The 23,999-nt window shown below is 39.9% G+C and overlaps 1 protein-coding gene across 1 annotated transcript in view; it reads left to right on the forward strand.

The window, feature by feature from the left end:
• Positions 1-23,999, forward strand: part of SHC3 (SHC adaptor protein 3) — a 292,272-nt gene that overhangs the window by 245,572 nt on the left and 22,701 nt on the right. The window contains exons 8-11 of the mRNA XM_049895033.1: positions 4,553-4,703; positions 5,677-5,764; positions 7,577-7,771; positions 12,050-12,345. Of these exons, the coding sequence (XP_049750990.1) occupies positions 4,553-4,703; positions 5,677-5,764; positions 7,577-7,771; positions 12,050-12,345 (730 nt within the window). The remainder of the gene's footprint in view (positions 1-4,552; positions 4,704-5,676; positions 5,765-7,576; positions 7,772-12,049; positions 12,346-23,999) is intronic.

A 23,999-nucleotide genomic window follows, 5' to 3' on the forward strand; every position in this document is an offset into this window, starting at 1 on the left:
AACTTTTACCCAGTCGGTAGGTAATCTTTTTACTCTTTTGGTGAAATCTTTGGATGAGCATAGGTGTTTGATTTTTAGGAGCTCCCAGTTATCTTGTTTCTCTTCTGCATTGTTAGTAACGTTTTTTATACTTTTTATGCCATGTATTAACTATGAGTTGGAATCGACTCGGTGGCACTAGGTTTAGGTTTTTCGTATGCCATGTATTAGGGCTCCTAACGTTGTCCCTATTTTTTCTTCCATGATCTTTATCATTTTAGATTTTATATTTAGGTCTTTGATCCATCTTGAGCTCATTTTTGTATATGGAGTGAGGTATGGGCCCTGTTTCATTTTTTTGCAGATGGATATCCAGCACCGTTTGTTAAGAAGACTGTCTTTTCCCCATTTAACTGTTTTGGGGCATTTGTCAAATATCAACTGGTCATATGTGGATGGATTTATGTCTGGATTCTCAGTTCTGTTCCGTTGGTCTATGTATCTGTTGTTGTAGCAGTACCAAGCTGTTCTGAATACTGTGGTGATAAAATCACGTAGAGTAAGGCCTCTCACTTTGTTCTTCTTTTTCAGTAATGCTTTACTTATCCGGGGTCTCTTTCCCTTCCATATGAAGTTGGTGATTTGTTTCTCCATTTCATTAAAGAATGTTGTTGGAATTTGGATCAGAATTGCATTAAATCCATAGGTCGCTTTTGGTATAATAGACATTTGTATAATGTTAAGTCTTCCTATCCATGAGCAAAGTGTGTTTTTCCACTTATGTAGGCTTCTTTTGGTTTCTTCCAGAAGTGTTTTGTAGTTTTCTTTGTGTAAGTCTTTTACATCTCTGGTAAGATCTATTCCTAAGTATTTTATATTCTTGGGGGCTACTGTAAATGACATTGATTTGGCGATTTCCTCTTCGATGTTCTCTTTGTTGGTGTAGAGGAATCCAACTGATTTTTATATGTTTATCTTGTATCCTGATACTCTTCTGAACTCTTCTATTAGTTTCAGTAGTTTTCTTGAGGATTCTTTAGGGTTTTCTGTGTATAAGATCATGTCATCTGCAAATAGAGATACTTATCCTTCTTCCTTACCAATCTGGATGCACTTTATTTCTTTATCTAGTGTATTTGTTCTGGCTAGGACCTCCAGCACAATGCCGAATAAGAGTGGTGATAAAGTACATCCTTGTCTGGTTCCCGATCTCAAGCAGAATGCTTTCAGGCTCTCTCCATTTAGGATGATGTTGGCTTTTGGCTTTGTATACAAGTTCTTTATTATGTTGAGGAATTTTCCTTCTATTCCTATTTTGCTGAGCGCTTTTATCATGAATGGGTGTTGAACTTTGTGAAATGCCTTTTCCGCATCAATTGATAGTCATGTGATTATTGTCTTTTATTTATATGATTAATTACATTAATGTTTTTCTAATGTTGAACCATCCCTGTGTACCTGATATGAATCCCACTTGGTCAAGGCGAATTATTTTTTGATATGTTGTTGAATTCTATTGGTTAGAATTTTGTTGAGGATTTTTGCATCTAAGTTCTTGAGGGATATAGATCTGTAATTTTCTTTTTTTGTGGTGTCTTTACCCACTTTTTATATCAGGTATATGCTGGCTTCATGGAATGAGTTTGGAAGTATTCCGTCCTTTTCTATGCTCTGAAACACCTTTAGTAGTAGTGGTGTTAACTCTTCTCTGAATGTTTGGTAGAGCTCTGTAGTGAAGCTGTCCAGGCCAAAGCTTTTTTTGTGTTGGGAGTTTTTTTTATTGTGTTTTCTTCTTCTTATTTATTTATTTATTTTTTTCAGGTCTATTTAGTTGTTCTACCTCTGTGTTAGTTTAGGTTGGTCATGTGTTTCTAGGAATCCATCCATTTCTTCTATGTTTTCAAATTTGTTAGAGTACAATTTTTCATCGTAATCTGGTATGATTCTTTTAATTTGTTGGGTCTGTTGTAATATCACCCATCTCATTTCTTATTTGGGTTATTTGCTTCCTGTCCTGTTTTTGTTTTGTCAGTTTGACCAGTGGTTTATCAATTTTGTAGATTTTTTCAGAGAACCAGCTTTTGGTCTTGTTAATTGTTGCAATCATTTTCTGTTTTCTATTTCATTTATTTCTGCTCTAATTTTTACTATTTGTTTTTTCCTGGTACCTGAGGGTTTCTTTTGTTGCTCTCTTTCTATTTGTTCAAGTTGTAGGCATAATTGTGTGATTTTTGCATTTTCTTCTTTTTGTATGTGTACATTCATTGGTACAAATTGACCTCTGAGCACGGTTTTCTGGGGTTTATTCTTGATGTTCTTTGTTCTAGTGACTTTTCTGAACTGATTCTGTAAAGTCTTTGTCTTTGTCATAGATGGTCTCTGACATCTCTATTTGGCTAACTTAGCGATCAGCCAATTCCAGAGATTTCTTTAGGTTCCTGGAACCAGTAAGTTTCCCAGTCTTTGCTGAGAGGTTCTGTATGTGCACTTTTGCAGGGCTTAAAGTCATCCATAGGTAAAAGCTTAGGACCGTGTCAGATCATTCCTGAGCAGGCACATAATCCTGGACAGGTACACAGCTCAGCACATGTGTGTGGTTTTCTAGATTCCCAGAAATATGTCAGAGCATGTCAATGTCCTTGTGGACATCTCATTCCCCATCTTTTCCTTTTAAGCCTTTTGATTAGCCTACTATTTGCCCCAACTGTTATCCACCACCTTAAGCTACCATGTTGTTAAACTATTGCCTCTAACTATTTTCAACAAATGCTCCTGGAAAAAGACATTTTTCCCTGGGCAAACTGTGAATCAAGTCAAATGTAGACAGCCTTGGGAGTGGGGTTTTCCAGGGAACCACCAGACAGATCAAATAATGACAGTTCTCTGGGAATGGAGTGTTAAAGAAATAGGACAATATTCTCCCTCCTCTTGAGGCTCCAGGCTGCTGTTTTTCATTATGGTTGTGGCCTCTTGGTATTCAAGGCCACCATGGAGATAGGAATATTGTTGTCATTGTTGTTAGGTGCTGTTGAGTTGGTTCTGACTCATAACAACCCTATGTACAACAGAATGAAAAATTGCCCCATCCTGCCTGTACCATCCTCATGATCATTGTTATGCTTGAGCCCATTGTTGCAGCCACTGTGTCAGTCCATCTTGTTGAGGGTCTTCCTCTTTTTCACTGACCCTCTACATTACCAAGCATGATGTCCTTCTCCAGGGACTGGTTCCTCCTGATAACATGTCCAAAGTACATGAGACATAGTCTTGCCATCCTTGCTTCCAAGGAGCATTCTGGTTGTACTTCTTCCAAGACAGATTTGTTCATTCTTTTGGCTGTCCATGGTCTATTCAGTAGTCTTCACCAACACCGTAATTCAAAAGCATCAATTCTTCTTCAGTCTTCATTATTCATCGTCCAGCTTTCACATGCATAGGAGGCAATTGAAAATACCATGTATTAGGTCAGGCACACCTTAGTGTTCAAGGTGACATCTTTGCTTTTCAACACTGTAAAGAGGTCCCTTGCAGTGGATTTGCCCAATGCAATGAGTCTTTTGTTTTCTTGACTGCTGCTTCCATAGATGTTGATTGTGTGTCCAAGTAAAATGAAGTCCTTGACAGCTTCAATCTTTTCTCAGTTTATCATGATATTGCTTATTGGTCCAGCTTTGAGGATTTTTGTTTTCTTTTTGTTGAGGTGCAATCCACACTGAAGACTGTGGTCTTTGATCTTCATCAGTAAGTGCTTCAAGTCCTCTTCACTTTCAGCAAGCAACGTAGTGTCATCTGCATATCACAGGTTGTTAATGAGTCGTCTTCCAGTCTTGATGCCCCGTTCTTCATAGAGTTCAGCTTCTTGGAGTATTTGCTCCGTGTACAGATTGAATAGGTATTGTGAAATGATGCAACCCCAATGCACACCTTTCCTGACTTTCAACTATGCAGTATCCCATTGTTCTGTTCAAAAGACTCCCTCCTGAGCACAGTTAAGTTTTCTGAAGATGTGGATAGGGCAAGTCAAAATGCCACAAAACTGCCATTGTTACTGCTATTCAGCTATATTTCTTGAATAAACACTCTGTGATTTGCTGCAAGCCTCTCATTCATTTCTAGAATTCTGTAAAAAGTTGATTCTGGCAATTTATGCCAGTTTTCTCATTGCTTTTGGGCAGGAGAGAATCTTCAGAGGCTTTTACTCTGCCATTTTTGCTGATATAACTAAAGCTCTGTTTCTGAGTTGGTCTCAATTTGGGTAAATTTTATGACCGACATATGTGTGTCTGTGCCATGAATATCTAGTTATCCTTATGCATAACTTCTTTCTTTCCAAATTAAAATATACTTGCAAAAGAAGTTTTTTCCTGTTTCGGGCATGACTGGACTTTTCCAATGGGTAGAATTCTGAATACGGCAGGGATATTTAGCCAAACCACTCATCTTTTTTCACATATGCCTGACACCTAGTGACTAGGGATGGGTCAGTGACTAAACTCATTTTTGGGCAATAAGCACTGTAGATTTGTTAGTCTTGATTGTCAGCTCAAAGCTTTTGAAAATATTCTTTTTACAGGATGCAGAGTCTGGATGAGCCATGGACCAAAGAAGAGGGAGATGATTCTGACCATCCATACTACAATAGCATGCCAAACAAGGTGCCTCCTCCAGGGGGGTTTCGTGATGCTCGACAGAAAGTTAGGCCCTATGTTCCTGACACAGCCCAGGTAAATCTTGAACTTTTTTTTTTTTAATGGTGGCCAGCTAAACTTTATTTCCTTCAATTTTGTTTCAGCCTGATGTTCTATCTCCCCTTGACAGAAGACCTCATGAACTCTGGCCCACCAGATTTCACAGATAGGAGAGGCTTCTGTTTAACATGACGAGGCATTAGTCAAATGCCTTGGAACTCTATTGTGATTCTTGAGAAAGGAGTCTGAGGTTTCCTCCCCAGTGTAGGACAAATTCCCTCATGCTGTAGTCCTAATGAGGATAAGGGAAATTTTGAGACTTTTAAAAGGCCTGGGGTGCTCTGGGGCCCTTGAAAAGAGAGTGGATTTAGGCCCTTAAAATGTTGAGCATTTTATGAGTTGTTCCCCTTTACTCATTTCCTTGATTTTCCCTCCAACTCAAAATTCTAATAAGACAATTGTCGTCTATAGTTATGATGTATCTATTTTGTTTTGGGGATTTTTTTTTAACATCATCTACCTAATGTGATCAATGATGATGCCAATAAAAGTGTCAAAATAACATTGAAATCAAGGATCTAACAATGAGAAGAAATAGACTGGATTGTGTTGGATGGACTTGCCCAAGCATGAACAGATCATAGGTATATGTGTTGGATGGAAAGTATATTCTGACACATAGACACTCTCTAGTTGAAATTTATTTCAAGATATATTGAGTGATGCAGCTGCATATGGACAAGCTCAATTTATGGCCACACTTAAGGAGGGAATGTGGGGGTAATGAAAACAAGGGGGTGTGTGTGTAGTTTTTTGGAGATGCAGACTCCTCCTCATATTCGCAGAAACCTATTTCCCAGATCTTAATGCCAGCTGTGAAGCATGAAGGGAGAACTAGGTGTGAATATGGGGTGCAATTGGCCTACCATTAAGGTCCTTGCTACAAAGATGGTGAAATGAGAAGAGAATAATTTTTTATCTGGGTGTATGTATTTATATCTGTCTATAGTTTGCAGGAAAAGAGCAAACTTATTACCAGGGAAGACACTTAGGAGACAAGTTCGGTGAAGACTGGCAACAACCACCTGTTAGACAAGGTAAGAGGCAAGGTGAGGTCGGTGAGAAGCAAGAATGTTTTTAAAAATTGACGTGCTTATCAGTAGGTAGTTCATTTCTTGTGGAAAGGGAGAAACCTACTACGAATATTTCCTGTGGTTGGTGCTGCAGATCCCTAATTAAATCATAGAAATACCAGCTGTCTGGGGTGTCCACTGGCACAAATTAAATGATGCCTGCTGTAAAATCCAGGAACCAGTGCAGGCCCACAGAGCCTGGAGACATTCTCCTCTGGAATGAGAGATTGCGTGTCCAGAGGTGCTGAGGAACTGGCATTGCAAGGAGCACCCTTGACCAATTTCAAATGGGGATAGGAAGGTAACTCTGAAGGGTGTTTATGCTATCTATAAGCTTCCCAGCAGGCTTGAGCCCCAGTGACTCGTAGCAGTAACTTGCTCATTGACATGCCCTGTTTTGGCTGCCTTCTCTTCCTTGTCTCACTTCCCACTTCTCTCCTCCCGGGGACTGCTTCAGGAGGAATATCAAAGAATTTTACCCTAGGCTAGGGATTGATATAGCACCAGAGACAAAATTTCCTTTGAGATGCACCCAAAGCTGTAGGGGAGAAACCATTCTCAAGGGGAATAATATGCATCTTATTCCTGCTTTTTTCAATGCCACTGAGGATGGCAGTTAGGTTTGTGGGTAGATGCCCATACAGCAGAATGGGACAGTGATGGACACTGGGGTATAAGTCTCTTGTTGGCCCTGATATTATTACAGGACACATCCACATCTTATCAAACCTATTAAAATGCACCTACACCCCACATTAAAAATGATTTAGACATAATTGTTTAAGAGCTGATGGGAAGCTATCTGTTGACGTAAGTCTATATTCTCTAGATACATACATGCACATAAATAAATGCATCTGAATCTATTCTCTCAATGTATTATACCCTTCTATGTATCTATTCTATATCTGTATCTATACCCATTCCTATATCTAATCTACACCTACACCTATTCTATGTCTATTACCTACTTCTCTGCACACGCCTATGCCTAAGCCTATGCCTAAGCCTACACCTACATCTACTGTGCCTCTACTGCTATATCTACATCTGAAGATGTGCCTCAGCTCATGGTCTCGCCAGCTGGGGACCCCACTGTGGTAATGTCGCAGCCTCGGGGGGGAGGGTGGGGATCCTCCATCACATGCCCACCCAGGGTTCCTTTGTGGAGCCCACGTCAGCAATGCCAGCTCTGGTTTACAAGGAACATGTCTTAGTTTGTTACCAAGTACGTTTCTGAAGTGGGGATCGGAGCACCTGTATTGTATTGGTAGCATGGAGTTACTTTATAAAGCATTCACTTGCACTTAAAGAAAGGAGCAATTAAAATAAAGCTTGTCAATCTCCTGTCCAATTATTTGGTATCAAGGCATTTATACTGGGGATGAGGAGACTGGGAAGTAGATCACCAGGCTTTTCTTCCATGTTGCCTGTCAACCACCCATGCTGTGTGCTCCACTCTCACGGGTTTCCTGTTAGGGAGGCCCAGAATCTTTGGTAAGGTTCCTAACCATCAGGGATGTCTGCCCTGAGATTGGCTCACAGATCCCATTTTGGCACGAAGGACTGGACACTTTCAGTGTCCAGAACACATCCACGTGTTGTGACAGAATCAGAAGGGGAGAACTTAACCCACTGATAGCTACCTGGAAGAATTTTTTTCTTTTTTATTGATAGCTTAAGGGACTTCTCTTTTAAGTGTTTGGTGGCTTAACTACAGATGCATGAATATCATTAACATCAGAAGAAGAAAGAGGGCTCATCTTCTTTTTGTAGGGTCTTTGGACATCTACAGCATGCCAGAAAGAAAGTCACTTGAGGCCCCTCCAGGAGTAGCACCCACCTACGTCAATACCCAGAACATCCCACAGCAGGCTGGGCTGACCCAGGCAGGAGCTGCACTGAACATGGACACGGGAGCCGCCAGCAGCAGTGGAGAAAACAGCCCGCGGAAAGATTTGTTTGACATGAGTGAGTTTCCATTTGCCTCAGGTTTCCTTCTCTTTTGAGATTGTTTTATACATTGCCTTTTACTTGAAATTTGTGCAATTACTGAGTTTTCTGCTAGCAAGGTTTGGATTAATGGAAATGATTAGTTGTGCTTGTCTGGGTTATGATGGTGGGTATATAGGTTTTTGAACTTGTCCTATCTCTGCTTTGGGATTACATGCCAACCTTCTCTGCAGTCAAGAGGCATAGCAGTTTCTTTCTCTTTCTGGAATTAATTTTCCTTTTGAAGATCTGCAAATATATTCAAACTGTATATAATTAAATGTATTCATATATTTGTTTGTTTAAATATTAATTGGCTATTATGGGCCAGGAGTCCCTGGGTGGTACAAATGGTTAACTGGCTCTAACCAAAAGTTCGAAGGTTCAAGTCCACCCAGAGGTGCCTTGGAAGAAAAGCCTGGTGATCTATTTCTGAAAAATCAGCCATCAAAATCTCTATGTAGCACAGTTCTCTGACACACATAGAATCTCCACGGGTTGGAGTTGATTCAATGGCAACTGGTCTTGTTTCATTATGTGCCAAATGCTGTTTTAGTTGCTTAGGATGCAAAGATGAAATGGCATAGCCCCTGTTTTCAAGGGACTCTCAGTCTATTAAGCAAGACCAAAATATAAACAAGGAATTGCAATACACTTTCTCTTGCATGTATACACATACTCTCTTTCTCTTATTCTCTCTCCTCTTCTCCCCTACACTCTCCAAATATTTGTTGAGTGCCTACCATGTGCCAGATACTATTCTACTTACTAGGGATGCACAGGAAAACAAAACAGAACAAGTCTCTATTTCAGGGAGCTTAAGGAAACAGCTAAATGTGCGCTAGTAGGTAATGATAAGTGCGGGGATGAAGCAAGGCAGGTAAGGAGAGCAACTGCAAGCTGTCTTTGATGGCAATATAGAGTGATGACTACCATGGAGTTTTCATTGGGAATAGAGATTGGGAAAATTAAATTGTTTATGAACTGATTAATGCAAGTGGAAATTGTCATTAAAGAATTTCAAAAGAGCTTCCCAAATGCACAAAAAGTCATAGTTTTACATTCTAAAATTACTTTTTCAAATCTCTTTTGAATTTTACAAGCTGAAGAAGGAGGGAGAGGATACCAACACTAGCGAGTTTATTTAATGTTCACAACAGTCCTACAGGTGAATGATATTATTATTACCCTTATTTTACAGAGAAGGAAGCAGAGAACCTAGAGGTTAAATAACTTTATCACTTGTGAAAGGCAGAGCTGGGTGGCCAAGTCCACACTTGCTGGTTCAACACTTGATATTTTTGGTGCTTTATGTGTGTGAGGACAGGGTTACTGCTTGACATAGTCAACTTACCAGTGACTCTCTGTCCCAGAGCTTGAGGAAAGTTAGATTGGACTGGGGGTTTAGTTGGGAAAAACAGGGGCCAAACCCCTTTTCCTTCAGTTGATTTCTACTACTACTGCTTCCAAAACTAGAGAAAGGGAGACAGAAAGTGGAAAGGGCCTGGGAGAAGCTGGTATGTATTGAAGGTAGGGAAATAGAAGTAAAGCCAGCATTCTGTCTTACTTATCTTGAACCTCTAAGACTAAACAATGATGGTCATGACGGTGAGATGGTGCTTATGGTGCTAGTGGTGCTGATGGTGATGGTGATGATGATGGTGCTGATGGTGTTGGTGGTGATGATGGTGATGGTAGTGATAGTGGTAATGGTGGTGCTGATGTTGATGGTGGTGATGGTGGTGATGATGGTGATGGTGGTGATAGTGGTAATGGTGGTGCTGATGGTGTTGGTGGTGCTGATGGTGTTGGTGGTGATGATGGTGATGGTGGTGATAGTAGTAATGGTGGTGCTGATGTTGATGGTGGTGCTGATGTTGATGGTGGTGATGATGGTGCTGATGGTGTTGGTGGTGATGATGGTGATGGTGGTGATAGTGGTAATGGTGGTGCTGATGTTGACGGTGGTGATGGTGGTGATGATGGTGATGGTGGTGATGATGGTGATGGTGGTGATAGTGGTAATGGTGGTGCTGATGGTGGTGATGGTGGTGCTGATGGTGTTGGTGGTGCTGATGGTGTTGGTGGTGATGATGGTGATGGTGGTTATAGTAGTAATGGTGGTGCTGATGTTGATGGTGATGGTGGTGATGATGGTGCTGATGGTGTTGGTGGTGATGATGGTGATGGTGGTGATGGTGGTAATGGTGGTGCTGATGTTGATGGTGATGGTGGTGATGATGGTGATGGTGGTGATGGTGGTAATGGTGGTGCTGATGTTGATGGTGATGGTGGTGATGATGGTGCTGATGGTGATGGTAGTGATGATGGTGATGGTGGTGATAGTGGTAATGGTGGTGCTGATAGTGGTGATGGTGGTGCTGATGGTGTTGGTGGTGATGATGGTGATGGTGGTTATAGTAGTAATGGTGGTGCTGATGTTGATGGTGATGGTGGTGATGATGGTGCTGATGGTGTTGGTGGTGATGATGGTGATGGTGGTGATGGTGGTAATGGTGGTGCTGATGTTGATGGTGATGGTGGTGATGATGGTGCTGATGGTGTTGGTGGTGATGATGGTGCTGATGGTGGTGGTGATGATGGTGATGGTGGTGATAGTGGTAATGGTGGTGCTGATGTTGATGGTGGTGATGATGGTGCTGATATTGATGGTGGTGATGGTGCTGATGGTGATGGTGGTGATGAAGGTGATGGTGGTGATAGTGGTGCTGGTGGTGATGGTGGTGATGAGGGTGCTGATGTTGAAGGTGGTGATGATGCTGATGGTGGTGATAGTGGTGCTGGTGGTGATGGTGATGGTGGTGATGAGGGTGCTGATGTTGATGGTGGTGATGATGGTGATTGTACTGATAGTGGTTCTGGTGGTACTGGTGGTGATGGTGGTGATGATGGTGTTGATAAAGACAAATGTGGGGGTGATAGTGGTAGTGCTGATGGTGGTAAATTGTGGTTCTTACGGAACTGATGATGGTGGTAATGGAGGTGCTGATCATTCTGATGTGGACGGTGGTGATGGTGCAGAAACCGTATAATACAAATTTTCAGCTACTCAGGGTAATCTGGAAAAAAGTAGAAAAAAAAAGAAAAATTCTCAAACATAATTTTAATCAATAGTTTTAACTTCTTCCTCTCCCCAAATCTATAAATGGGTTAACAAGTGTCAAAGTGACTCACTTTTGGTTTCATTTATTCACCTTACTTATGCCCATCGTCTATTAAAGTTTAACAAACGGGTCTTATTTTACAGCATTTACTGAGTATTTATAGAATGCAAATCATATCCCAGGAACAGCGCTGGGCTCCGGGGATATAATAGTGGCCAGGACATGACTGTTTCTGCTCTTGTGTAGCTTGCATTGTACTGGATGGTCAGTGTGGTCTTCTGTAATCATCATAATACCTTACACTTATACCGTGTACCCGTTTTAGGGTACTTTTGTGCATATTACCTTATTAGAAGAGCTAACAATGAGATTTAAGTAAACATGCCTGGCTCTTTCTTGGGCCACTGGTATTTGTTGCTTTGAGAGCGGTCGATCCCACATTCACTGATAAGCTGCAGTGAGAAGAGTGTTCTGAAGGGGATAAAGCCAGATTTGATCTCAGACACTCATACAGGAGCCTTTTTCCACAGGGACACGAGTGAAGGTCAAGGGACGGTAGATCTCCTGGCCTGGGGCAAGCCACATAAAAAACACTGAACAAATGCCAGTTTTCTCCTCTTTTCACATTTTGTCTGATGCAAAGATTTTGAAATAAACATTTGGTGGTTTGGACTTAGGTTCTGAATTAAATCAGAACCTTTCAGCATGTCTTTTCCTTTGTTTATTTCCTCTGAGTATTTGTAGGTTTTTATTCCGAAGGAGTACAGGTATTTTAAGAGGTGGTCTAATGTTCCAGAAAGTAGATAGCATGCCATACGCATGACCTCTTGCATTAGGCAGTGTGCAAAGTGAAGTCATTCAAACCAGCTGGACAAAGCATGTGCTCGAATCCTCAGCACAACTGACAAATTCCAGTTATCTTGGAAAAGCAGACTTATTGGAAAGAGTCATCCCAAAATTTTGGCTGTGCTTTAAAACACTTGCTAGGATGCCTTATTACATTAACAGCCAGTTATTTTTCTCAAGTTTTTTTTTCTGTAGAAGTCGCCTTTGTATTTCCATTGCTGACTTTTTACTTTTTACCATTTGCTCTTCTTGGGGTTGATTTGTTGTTGGCAAATGTTCTTGACAGAGCCTTTTGAAGATGCTCTCAAGAACCAGACCATGGGACCCATGTTAAGCAAGGCTGCCTCCGTAGAGTGCATCAGCCCCATCCCGCCCAGAGCCCCGGATGCCAAGATGGTGGAAGAACTAAAGGAAGAGCCATGGTACCAAGGAGAGATGAGCAGGAAGGAGGCGGAGGGGCTGCTCAAGAAGGATGGGGACTTCCTGGTCAGAAGAAGTACCACAAACTCCGGTTCCTTCGTCCTCACGGGCATGCACAACGGCCAGGCCAAGCACCTGCTGCTGGTGGATCCTGAAGGCACGGTGAGCATGGTGGGGGCTGGGTGTCAGGCAGGCCGCCTCCATTAAGTAAGCTCAAACCCACCTTTTATGTCTCCCCTTGGCTGCTGCCCTTGATGACCACAAGTTCCCCTCCTATGTCTAACTCTACCTGCTGAAATGTCTCTTCTAACACCCAGGAGCACAGAGACAGAAGGAATTATGCTCTCAGACCAGAAGGGCAATAGGAGATAAGGGAAAGGTCTGCATTTGAGTTGTTAAACTTGGAAAATGATCATGGCCCTGGCTGAAAGCCTGATTTTCATGCCCTATAATTTTTATAAAGTAAGTAAATAAAAAACGGGGTATGTTTTTCTTCCAGATGTATTCATAGTGGAAAAGGAAGTACAGGCTCCTGGGCTTTTGATTTGTATCTCTGGAAATTGAATTAATAAAATTTTCATTTGCAGATGGTAAAATGCTATGGAGCAGGAAACAAATCCCCTGTCATTTAGCCTCCTGTTTTCCCATTCGGAGAAGTAGGAAAGTGCCTAGTGACATGGAGGTTAGCTATTTATGGCAGCATTGTTGTATCCAAATAATTCTATGGGTTTGACTGAATTTTACATCTTCCAGTCAAGGGATGTATTTGACTTCACATTGGCACAGCCCAAGAATTGCTACATTTAATAAATGCAATTGGATTAACCTAACCATTGATCAAATTCTAGGATTGTTATTTAAACCCTTTATTTCATGAAAATAAAGGAGCAGGATAGAGTTACTTAAATGATAGTAAAAGCATTGCGTTTTCTTATTGATAGGTAGTGATGAAGCCATAATCTTCAGCTGGACTTGAACACAATCTGTGTGTGTGTGTGTGTGTGTGTGTGTGTGTGTGTGTGGTGAGGAAATTGAGCGGGGCAGGGAACTCTTCCTGAGGTAATTTGTTACCTCAGGTGCCTAGGCTGTGTTGTCTGCACACCTCAGCTCCTGGAACTCTCTAAACATCCATCGGTGCACACAGGTCTTGTTCTCTCCACCTTGGGCAACTGCTTTCCCATGAATGTAATGACATCCTTTCAATCCACTTTCTTTAGTAGTTACTTTTTTTTTTAAGCATATATGTACAAATGCAGAGATATATTTTTTGTGTTTGTGAGTTTTAGAAATTTGCAAACAAGGCATTGTTCCATAAATATCATTCAGTTTTTTCCTTTTTTCATTCGGTACGTGTTTTTGAGATCTACCAAGTTGCCTTCTGTGTGTTGAACCATCACTTTGGTGGACAGCCTGGGATTCCATCTTCTGCCCAGTTCACGTGCCACTTACTGGCCTCTCTAGAGGAGGACGCTAAAGCCACTGCAAACACGCCTGCATATTTTCTCCATAACTAAGAAGAAACACACTGGGTACTCAGAAGGAAGTTCTTGAATTTTTTGGAATTTTGAACTAGTAACCCCAAAATTTTTAAATTTCCATTTAGTAAGCCAATTCCTCTGTCACCATGTACCAAATAATTAATCCTTTTCTCTACCACACTGTGATGTTCCTTCTATCACATACTAAGTTTTCTCATATCATGGGTCTGTTTCTGGGCTTTTGATCTATCCTGCTCTTTTGCTATGACTATTTATTCCTCACACAGCCAACATACTTTTTTTATTACTGTCTTTGAAACTGTCTTAATATTAGGATATGTGAATCATCCTCTTCATTTTCCTTCTCTAAATTAATATAGAAATCAACTAAATAAACTAATTAATTTATAAATTAAACAAAATTAATTTCTGAACTTTCTAAAGAATTTCTCAGACCTTTATTCTTCCATAGATTTTAGAATGACTTTGTCAAGTTTCAAAAATACATGTTGGGATTTTGATTGGAATTGAATTAAATTTTTAGGTTACATTGGGGGAGAACAGACATATTAAAACATTACATTACTTGAGCTACTTGATCCAAGAAGCTCACTCCTCACCAGTATCATTTTCTTTCTTATACTCCAGTACAATCCCTGTCTGAAGAGTTGGCTTTGGGAATGATCCCTGTCTTGGGCTAACAGAAGGTCTGGGGACCATGATCTCCGGGGTCCTTTCAGTCTCAGTCAGACCATTGAGTCTGGCCTTTTTACAAGAATATGGGGTCTGCATCCCACTGCTCTCCTGCTCCTTCAGGGATTCTCTGTTTTCTTCCCTGTCAGGGCAGTCATTGGTTATAGTCTGATGTAGTCTCTGATTTATGTGGTCCTTTCTGTCTCTTGGGCTCATAATTACCTGTGTCTTTGGTGTTCTTAATTCTCCTTTGTTCCAGGTGGGTTGAGACCAATCAATGCATCATAGATGGCCACTTGCTAGTGTTTAAGACCCTAGGGCCCACTCTCCAAAGTGGGATGCAGAATGTTTTCTTAATAGATTTTACTATGCCAGTCGACTTATATGTCCCCTGAAACCATGGTCCCCAAAACCCCATCCCTGCTACACTGGCCTTCGAAGCATTCGGTTTATTCAGGAAACTTCTTTGCTTTTGGTTTAGTCCAGTTGTGCTGACATATCCTGTATTGTGCTTTGTCTTTCCCTTCACCTAAAATAGTTCTTGTCTACTATCTAATTAGTGAATACCCCTCTCCCTCTCTCCCTCCCCACTCTAGAAACCACCAAAGAATATTTTCTTCTGCGTTTAAACTATTTCTTGAGTTCTCGTAATCGTGGTCTCATACAATATTTGTCCTTTTGCAACAGACTAGTTTCACTCAGCGTGATGCCTTCCAGATTTCTCCATGTTATGAAATGTTTCACAGATTCATCATTGTTCTTTATCGATGCATAGTATTTCATTATGTGAATATACCATACTTTATTTATCCATTCATCTGTCAATGGGCACCTTGGTTGCTTCCGTCTTTTTGCTATTGTAAACAGTGCTGCAAAAAACATGAGAGTACATGTATCTGTTCGTGTAAAGGCTCTTATTTCTCTAGGGTATATTCCAAGGAGTGGGATTGCTGGATCATATGGTAGTTCTATTTCTAGCTTTTTAAGGAAGTGCCAGATTGATTTCCAAAGTGGTTGTACCAGTTTACATTCCTACCAGTGTAAAAGTGTTCCAGTCTCTCCACAACCTCTCCAACATTTATTATTTTGTGTTTTTTGGATTAATGCCAGCCTTGTTGGAATCAGATGGAATCTCATTGCAGTTTTGATTTGCATTTCTCTAATGGCTAAAGAACGTGAGCATTTCCTCATGTGTCTGGTAGGTACCGGAGTATCTTCTTTAGTGAAGTACCTGTTCATATCCTTTGCCCATTTTTTAATTGGGTTATTTGTCATTTTGTAGTTGAGTTTTTGCAGTATCATGTAGACTTTAGAGATCAGGCGCTGATCAGAAATGTCATAGCTAAAAACTTTTACCAGTCTGTAGGTAATGTTTTTACTCTTTTGGTGAAGTCTTTGGATGAGCATGGGTGTTTAATTTTTAGGAGCTCTCAGTTATCTAGTTTCTCTTCTGGTGTTTATACACTGTTAAAAATTAATAATGTTTTAAATACTGTTATGCCATGTATTAGGGCTCCTAGCATTGTCCCTATTTTTTCTTCCATGATCTTTATCATTTTAGATTTTCTATTAGGGTCTTTGATCCATTTTGAGTTAGTTTTTGTGCATGGTGTGAGGTATGGGACTTATTTCATTTTTTTGCAGATGGATATCCAGTTATGCCAGCACCATTTGTTAAAGAGACTGTCTTTCCCAATTTAACTGACTTTGAGCCTTTGTCAAATATCAGCTGCTCATATGTGGATGGATTTATGTCTGGATTCTCAATTCTGTTCCATTGGTCTATGTATCTGTTTTTGTACCACTTCCAGGCTGTTTTGACTACTGCAGTAGTATAATAGGTTCTAAAATCAGGTAGTGTGAGGCCTCCCACTTTGTTCTTCTTTTTCAGTAATGCTTTACTTATCTGGGGGCTCTTTCCCTTCCATATGAAGTTGATGATTTGTTTCTCCATCTCATTAAAAGATGTCATTGGAATCTGGATCAGAATTGCATTAAATCCATAGATCGCTTTTGGTAGAATAGACATCTTTACAATGTTGAATCTTCCTATCCATGAGCAAGGTATGTTTTTCCACTTACTTAGATCTTTTTTGGTTTCTTGAAGTAGTGTCATAGTTTTCTTTGTATAGGTCTTTTACATCTCTGGTTAGTTTTATTCCTAACTATTTTATCCTCTTCGGGGCTACTGTAAATGGTATTGATTTGGTAATTTCCTCTTTGATGTTTTCTTTGTTGGTGTAAAGGAATCCAAATGATTTTTGTATGTTTATCTTGTATCCTGATACCCAGCTGAACTCTCCTATTAGTTTCAGTAGTTTTCTGGAGGATTCCTTAGGGTTTTCTGTGTATAAGATCATGTCATTTGCAAATGGAGGTACTTTTACTTCTTCCTTACCAATCTGGATGCACTTTATTTTTTTATCTAGCTTAATTGCTCTGGCTAGGATCTCCAGCACAATGTTGAATAAGAGTGGTGATAAAGGGCATCCTTGTCTGGTTCCCAATCTCAAGCAGAATGCTTTCAGACTCTCTCCATTTAGGATGATGTTGGCTATAGGCTTTGTATAAATGCCCTTTCTATGTTGAGGAATTTTCCTTCTATTCCTATTTTGCTGAGAATTTTTATCATGAATGGTGTTGAACTTTGTCAAATGCCTTTTCTACATCAATTGATAAGATCATGTGGTTCTTGTCTTTAGTTTTATTTATATGATGGATTACATTAATTGTTTTTCTAATGTTGAACCATCCCTGCAATCCTGGTATGAATCCCACTTGGTCATGGTGAATTATTTTTTTGATATGTTGTTGAATTCTACCAGCTAGAATTTTGTTGAGGATTTTTGCATTTAAGTCATGAGGAGTATAGGTCTATAATTTCCTTTTTTGTGTTGTCTTTACTTGGTTTGGGTATCAGGGATATGCTGGCTTCATAGAATGAGTTTGGGAGTATTCCATCATTTTCTGCGCTCTGAAATACCTTTAGTAGTAGTGGTGTTAACTCTTCCCTGAAAGTTTGATAAAACTCTCCAGTGAAGCCGCCTGGGCCAGGGCTTTTTTTGTTCTTGGGAGTTTTCTGATTATCTTTTCAATCTCTTCTTTTATTTTGGGTTTATTTAGTTGTTCTACCTCTGTTTGTGTTAGTTTAGGTAAGTAGTGTGTTTCTAGAAATTCACCCATTTATTCTAGGTTTTCAAATTTGTTAGGGTACAATTTTTCGTAGTAATCAGATCTTATTTTTTTAAATTTCAGTTGGATCTGTTGTGATATTACCCATCTCATTTCTTATTGGGTTATTTGCTTCCTTTCCTGTTTTTCTTTTGTCATTTTGGCCAATGGTTTATCAATTTGGTTGATTTTTTCAAAGAACCAGCTTTTGGTCTTATTAACTCTTTTAATTGTTTTTCTGTTCCCTATTTCATTTATTGGGCTATTTCATTTAACTATGCTCTAATTTTTATTGTTTGCTTTCTTCTGGTGCCTGAGAGTTTCTTTTGTTGTTCTCTTTGTATTTGTTCTTTGATTTTGGCCCTTTCTTCTTTTTGTATGTGTGCATTTATTGATACAAATTGACCTCTGTGCACTGCTTTAGCTGTGTCCCAAAGGTTCTGATAGGAAATGTTTTCATTCTCATTGGATTCTACGAATTCCTTTAGTCCATCCTAAACAACCCAGTCATTTTTGAACAGGGTATTGTCTGGTTTCCAAGTGTTTGATTTCTTTTCCCTGCTTTTTCTGTTATTGATTTTTACTTTTATGGCCTTAACGTCAGAGAAGATGGTTTGTAATATTTTGATGTTTTAGATTCTGCTAAGACTTGCTTTATGACCTAATATGTGGTCTATTCTAGAGAATGTTCCATGTGCACTAGAAAAGAAAGTATACTTGGCTGCTGTTGGGTGAAGTGTTCTGTATACGTCTATGAGGTCAAGTTGGTTGGTTGTGGCATTTAGATCTTCCATGTCTTTATTGAGCCTCTTTCTGGATGTTCTGTCTTCTACCAAAAGTGGTGTGTTGAAGTCTCCTGCTATTATTGTGGAGCTATCTCACTTTTCAGTGCTGTTAGAGTTAGTTTGATGTATCCTGAAGGCCTGTCATTGGGTACATAAATATTTAACACAGTTATATCCTCCTGGTATATTGTCCATTTAATCATTATGTAGTGTCCTTCTTTATCCTTTGTGGTGGATTTAACTTTAGGTCTATTTTGTCGGAAATTAATATTGCCACTCCTGCTCTTTTTTGATCCTTTTTTGCTTGATATATTTTTTTCCATCCTTTGAGTTTTAGTTTGTATCTCTAAGTCTAAGGTGTGTCTCTTGTAGGCAGCATATAGACGGATCATTTTTTTTTCCATTCTGCCACTCTTTGTTTATTGGTGCCTTTAGTCCATTTACATTCAGCATTATTATGGAAAGGTATGAGTTAATGCTGTTATATTGATGTGTTCTTTTGTGTGTTATTGACATTTTTTTCCCCCACTTAATTTTTTGTGCTGAGTAGTTTATCTTTATATATTGTGTTTTCCTCTTATTCATTGTTGTTGATTTTGTTTTTGCTGAGTCTTTATTTTTTTCTTGTATTTTACTTTGATGGGTTGGATTGTTAGTCTCCTTTGTGGTTACCTGAATATTTACACCTATTTTTCTAAGTTTTAGCCTAACTTTTTTTTCTTTACGTCACCTTGACTTCCTCATCATATGAAAGATTGATAACTACATTTCTTAGTCCCCTTTTATTGTTTTAAAATTGTCTTCTTTTACATAAAGACATTGCTGTTTCCCTGTTTTGAGCATTTTTTTATCTTGATTAATTTTTGTGATTTCCCTAGCTGGGTTGACATCCGGTTGCTCTGTCCTGTATTCTAGTCTTGGTTTGATATCTGATATTATTGATTTTCTAACCAGAGAACTCCCTTTAGTATTTCTTGTAGTCTTGGTTTGGTTTTTACGAATTCTCTGCAATTCTGTTTATCTGGAAATGTTCTAATTTCGCCTTCATATTTGAGAGACAGTTTTGCTGGATATATGATTCTTGGCTGGCAATTTTTTTCCTTCAATACTTTATAGAAGTCTTCCCATTGCCTTCTTGCCTGCATAATTTCTGCTGAGTAGTCTGAGTTTACTCTTATTGACTCTTCTTTGTAGGTGACTTTTTGTTTATCCCTAGCTGCTCTTAAAATTCTCTCTTTATCTTTAGTTTTGGAAGTTCGATTATAATATGTCTTGGTAACTTTCCTTTAAAATCTACCTTATGTGGAGTTTGGAGAGCATCTTGGATAGATATCTTCTCATCTTTCACGATATCAGGGAAGTTTTCTGCCAACAAACCTTCAACAATTCTCTCCATATTTTCTGTTATCCCTCTCTGTTCTGGTACTCCAATCACTTGTAGATTATTTCTCTTGATAGAGTTCCACATGAGTCTTAGGGTTTCTTCATTTTTTTTAATTCTTTTATCTGATTTTTCTTTGACTATATTGGTGCCAATTGTTTTATCTCCATTCTCACTGTTTCTGCCTTCCACTTCCTCAGTTCTGCTCCTCTGACTTTCTATTGAGTTTTCTAATTCTGTAATTTTATTGTTAATATTCTGAATTTCTGGGTTTGGGTATTCTGAATTTCTGATTGCTCTCTCTATGGATTCTTGTAGCTTTTTAATTTTTTCATTGTGTTCTTGAATAAGCTTTTTAATTATTTCACCTACTTTGTCTGTGTGTTCCTTGGCTTGTTCTTCATTTTGCCTGATCTCCTTCCTGATGTCTTGAAGAGTTCTGTATATTAATCTCTTGTATTCTACATCTGGTAATTCCAGGAATACACCTTCATCTGGAAGATTCCTTGATTCTTTGGCTTGAGAGTTTGTTGAAGCAATTATAGCCTGCTTCTTTATGTGATTTGTTATTGACTATTGTCTCTGAGCCATCTATAAGTTATTGTATTAGTTTATGTTTGCTTACTGTATCCTAGTTTCTTGCTTGTTTTGATTTGCCCAAATAGGCTGCTTGAGTAAGCTAGCTTGATTATTTTTGCCTTTGAAGCTCTCACGTCCTGTCACCAGATGGCTAGACCTATTACCAGGTATATGAGCCTAGGAGTCCATTCACTTTTCTTGTATGGATTCAGCTCAGGTTTCCAGGTAGTTGGTCATCAAGTGTGTGGTACAGGCCCTGTCCTACAGTCTTAGAGGGGCAGGGGTGATTGGTGTAGGTACAGGTATCTGGTTGTAGCAGGGCATCCCTCTCTAAACAAGACAGGGGCCTTACAACTGTCCCGTGAGTGTCTGTGAGGAAAGCACATCCCTGTTCCCTAGAACACATAAGTGGGTGGGTTCTGCAGCTGGACCATGGACACCCAAAGCTTTTGCTTTTAGGTCCTGGGAGGTACAAGTTATTCTTGTATCCCTGTTGTGGGTGGTTAGGTGATGTGGGTGGCACCAATAAAAAACCAAACCCAGTGCCATCGAGTCAATTCCGACTCATAACGACCTTATAATACAGAGTAGAATTGCCCCATAGAGTTTCCAAGGAGCTCCTGGCGGATTTGAACTACCGACCTCTTGGTTAGCAGCTATAGCACTTAACCACTGTGCCACCAGAGTTTCCGATGTGGGTGGAGCCACCAGTTATTAGGCCCCTGGTTTGGGTGGGTGAGGACCCTGTTTAATAGGCAAAACAATGTCAAATATCAAACACCCATCTCTTCACCACACAGCTTAAACAGTCACAGTCTGCCAACAAGGGCCTATTCTCCTGAAATGGGTCCACACAGTTCCATGCAGGGGTGAAAGGTATTCAAAGTTTGTGGACCATTTGTGCCTGGACAGGAGCTGCTTCTCTCCTGAGCTCTCCAGCTTAGTGGAGCTTGCAGGTTATCTTTTCCCACAGTTGTTATTTTATTCCTTCTCCAAGGCCAGGAAAATGGCTCAGGCATGTAGCAGGACCCATCTCAGGCCCAGAGAAATAAACAGCTACTGAAGCTGACTTGGGGGCTGGGGGCTCAGTAAAATAAGTGGGAGTACTTAGCTTTTGCCTAGAGTGCCATTCTTCTGTGGTTCCAGAGGTGTGAGTAGGCTGTGAGGATTGCTGTCTCTCCCTGAGGAAACTGTGTCCTAAACGCTAACACCAGCCCCCTGCAGTAGCTTCAGGGAATGGTGCCTGGGGGTTCACAATGATTCAGGTCCAGCAACTCCTTGCTACTTCTGAACTGTCTCTCCCCCCCACCCCCGCCCCACTCAGTCCATTTTCTAACTTTGACTTCGATGTTCAGGGCTTCTAGCTTGTCGTATATATATTCGCCTCACTTTTTTTTCTTGTCTTTGTTGTAAGAGGGATTACCAAAAGCATCTGACTACTCTACCATCTTGGCCCTGCCTCCTTCTCTTTTAGTTTTTAAGATCTCTTTTGATGGAGTTTCAAAATTTTTCTCCAGAAACATCTTCTGTTTTCTTTGTTAGATAATTTCCTATAGTTTCTGGCTTTGGTCCCAGTTGTAAGTGGTATGTTGCTTTGGTTACTTTTTCTCAACAAGTATTGCTGTGGGGAGAGGAATACAGTGTGATTTTTATGCCCAGAAACTTTGTTACCAGGAAACTTTCTGAACAGTGGATTTCAGTGGCTTTACTGGAATAGTGATCATGTCCTTGTAAACAGAGACAGCTTTGCCTTCTAACCCCTGTCCTTGCTCCGCTGTGTTGACTTGTTGTTGTTAGCTGCTGTCAAGTTGGCCCCAACTCATGGGGATCCCATGCAAAAAAGGATCGGACTGTTGTGATCCATCTTCACTGGCTAAGCGTTGTAGCAACACACAGGCCTGCACTGACTGACAGGTGGCGGCTGTGCATGAGGTGTATAGACTGGGAACCAGACTCATGTCTCCAGCACGGAAGGTGAGATTCCTGCCATTAAACCACCATTGCCCCCCAAAGCCATGCTGACTACAGCCAACTTCGTGTATTGAGCAGGAGACAGTGCCCTTGCCTTGTTCCCAACTTGAAAGAGAATATTTTTGAGGCTTTTTTCAATTAAGAATGATGTCTGCGGTAGGCTTTTGGTAGATTATTTACCATTCTAAAGGACTTCGTTCATTCATTCAGCAAATATGTAGCAAATGTCTAGTAAATGTAGACATTTATATTTGGATACCTGGGATACATATGGTTGAAAAAGAAAATCGTTGATCTCATGAAACTTATTCATACTAATTTCCTAATTATTTTCATCACATGTGGATATTGAACTTTATCAGATGCTTTTTCCAGTATCTTTTCAGATGATGTAATTTTCTCCTTAAATCCATTAAGATGGGGAAATTGCATGGATAGATTTTCTGATCTCATCTACCTCGTAGAAGCCCAGCCTGATCTTGACATATTACTTGTTTAATACATTGCTGGATTTGGGTACCTAATCTTTCTTTGGGAGGGAGTTTTTTGAGTGTGGGTTAATAGTGAAATCAGTCTTAGTTGTCCTTGCTGCCTTTGCTTGCACTGCCCTCATGTGGTTTGAGTATGAACACTACATGGCTACACTTCCCTCTTAAGGTTAGCTAACTCTGAATGTTACCTGTCACGGAAGCCTTCCCTACCCATTTTATCTCGAATAGAATCCCCAGACACTCTTATTTCTTTACCCTGCTTCATTTTTACTTTACAGCACTTATCACAAATGTGAATTCCTACATTGGTTAACTTATTTATGATTTAGCTCCTTCCACTAGGGTATAGTCTACAAGAGGGTAGCAGTTTCATTCATCGCTGTATCCTCAGCACTTAGAACAGTGCCCGGCACATAGTAGGTGTTCAATTCAACAAACACCAGGTGAATGAATGCATAGCTCAACTCCAGACTTCTACAGGTTAGGAAACAAAATCTCGAGAAGGTGAAGTGGGTTGTTAAAGGTCACATGCTATTGGCAGATGTGGAACCACAAGCAAGGTTTTCTAAATGGAATCAGTCCAAAGTTCTTTCCATTGGAATCTGCTGGCTAATAGTTCAGTTGCTGTATCTTTAAAAAAAAAAAAAAAAAGGAGAAAAAGAATCCAAACAATACTCTGAGAAGATATCTTGGTTGAAAATTTTAGGTAATTAAAAAAAAGAAAAGCTAAGATTTAGCTAAATATGACATCTTGATATTTTTGTTCACTTAGTCCTTACAGACCAAAGAATAATAATAAAAAAAAATTCACCACCAATAATATATTTATTGTATATTCAAGAAGAAATATCAAGACAATATAGACAATCAGGAGGAAATGAAATTGTGGTAATGTGGTTAAAGAGTCCCTGGGTGGCCCAGGAAATGTGCTTGGCTGATAACCAAAAGGTTGTTGGTTCAAGTCCACACAGAGGTACCTCAGAGGAAAGGCCTGGTGATCTACTTCCAGGAGTTAGCCACTGTGGCGTGCAGTTCTACTCTGGCAGACATGGGTGGAACGTGTTGGAACTGACTGCACGGCAACTGGTTAAACGTGTTTAAGGCAGGTGTGCACATGCAAGCAAGTCAGAAGCCAAAGCTGTGCTGTCCACATAATTTCAGTTTGGGGAGGAAATGTGTAGTACTGTTGAGAAAACGTGTAAGTCACACATACTAATAACCACTCTTTGGGGGACTTTTTGCTCAATCTGATGATTATCTAGTTTAA

The sequence above is a fragment of the Elephas maximus genome, chromosome 9 (assembly GCF_024166365.1).
Source record: "Elephas maximus indicus isolate mEleMax1 chromosome 9, mEleMax1 primary haplotype, whole genome shotgun sequence".
NCBI classification, from domain to species: Eukaryota; Metazoa; Chordata; class Mammalia; order Proboscidea; family Elephantidae; genus Elephas; species Elephas maximus.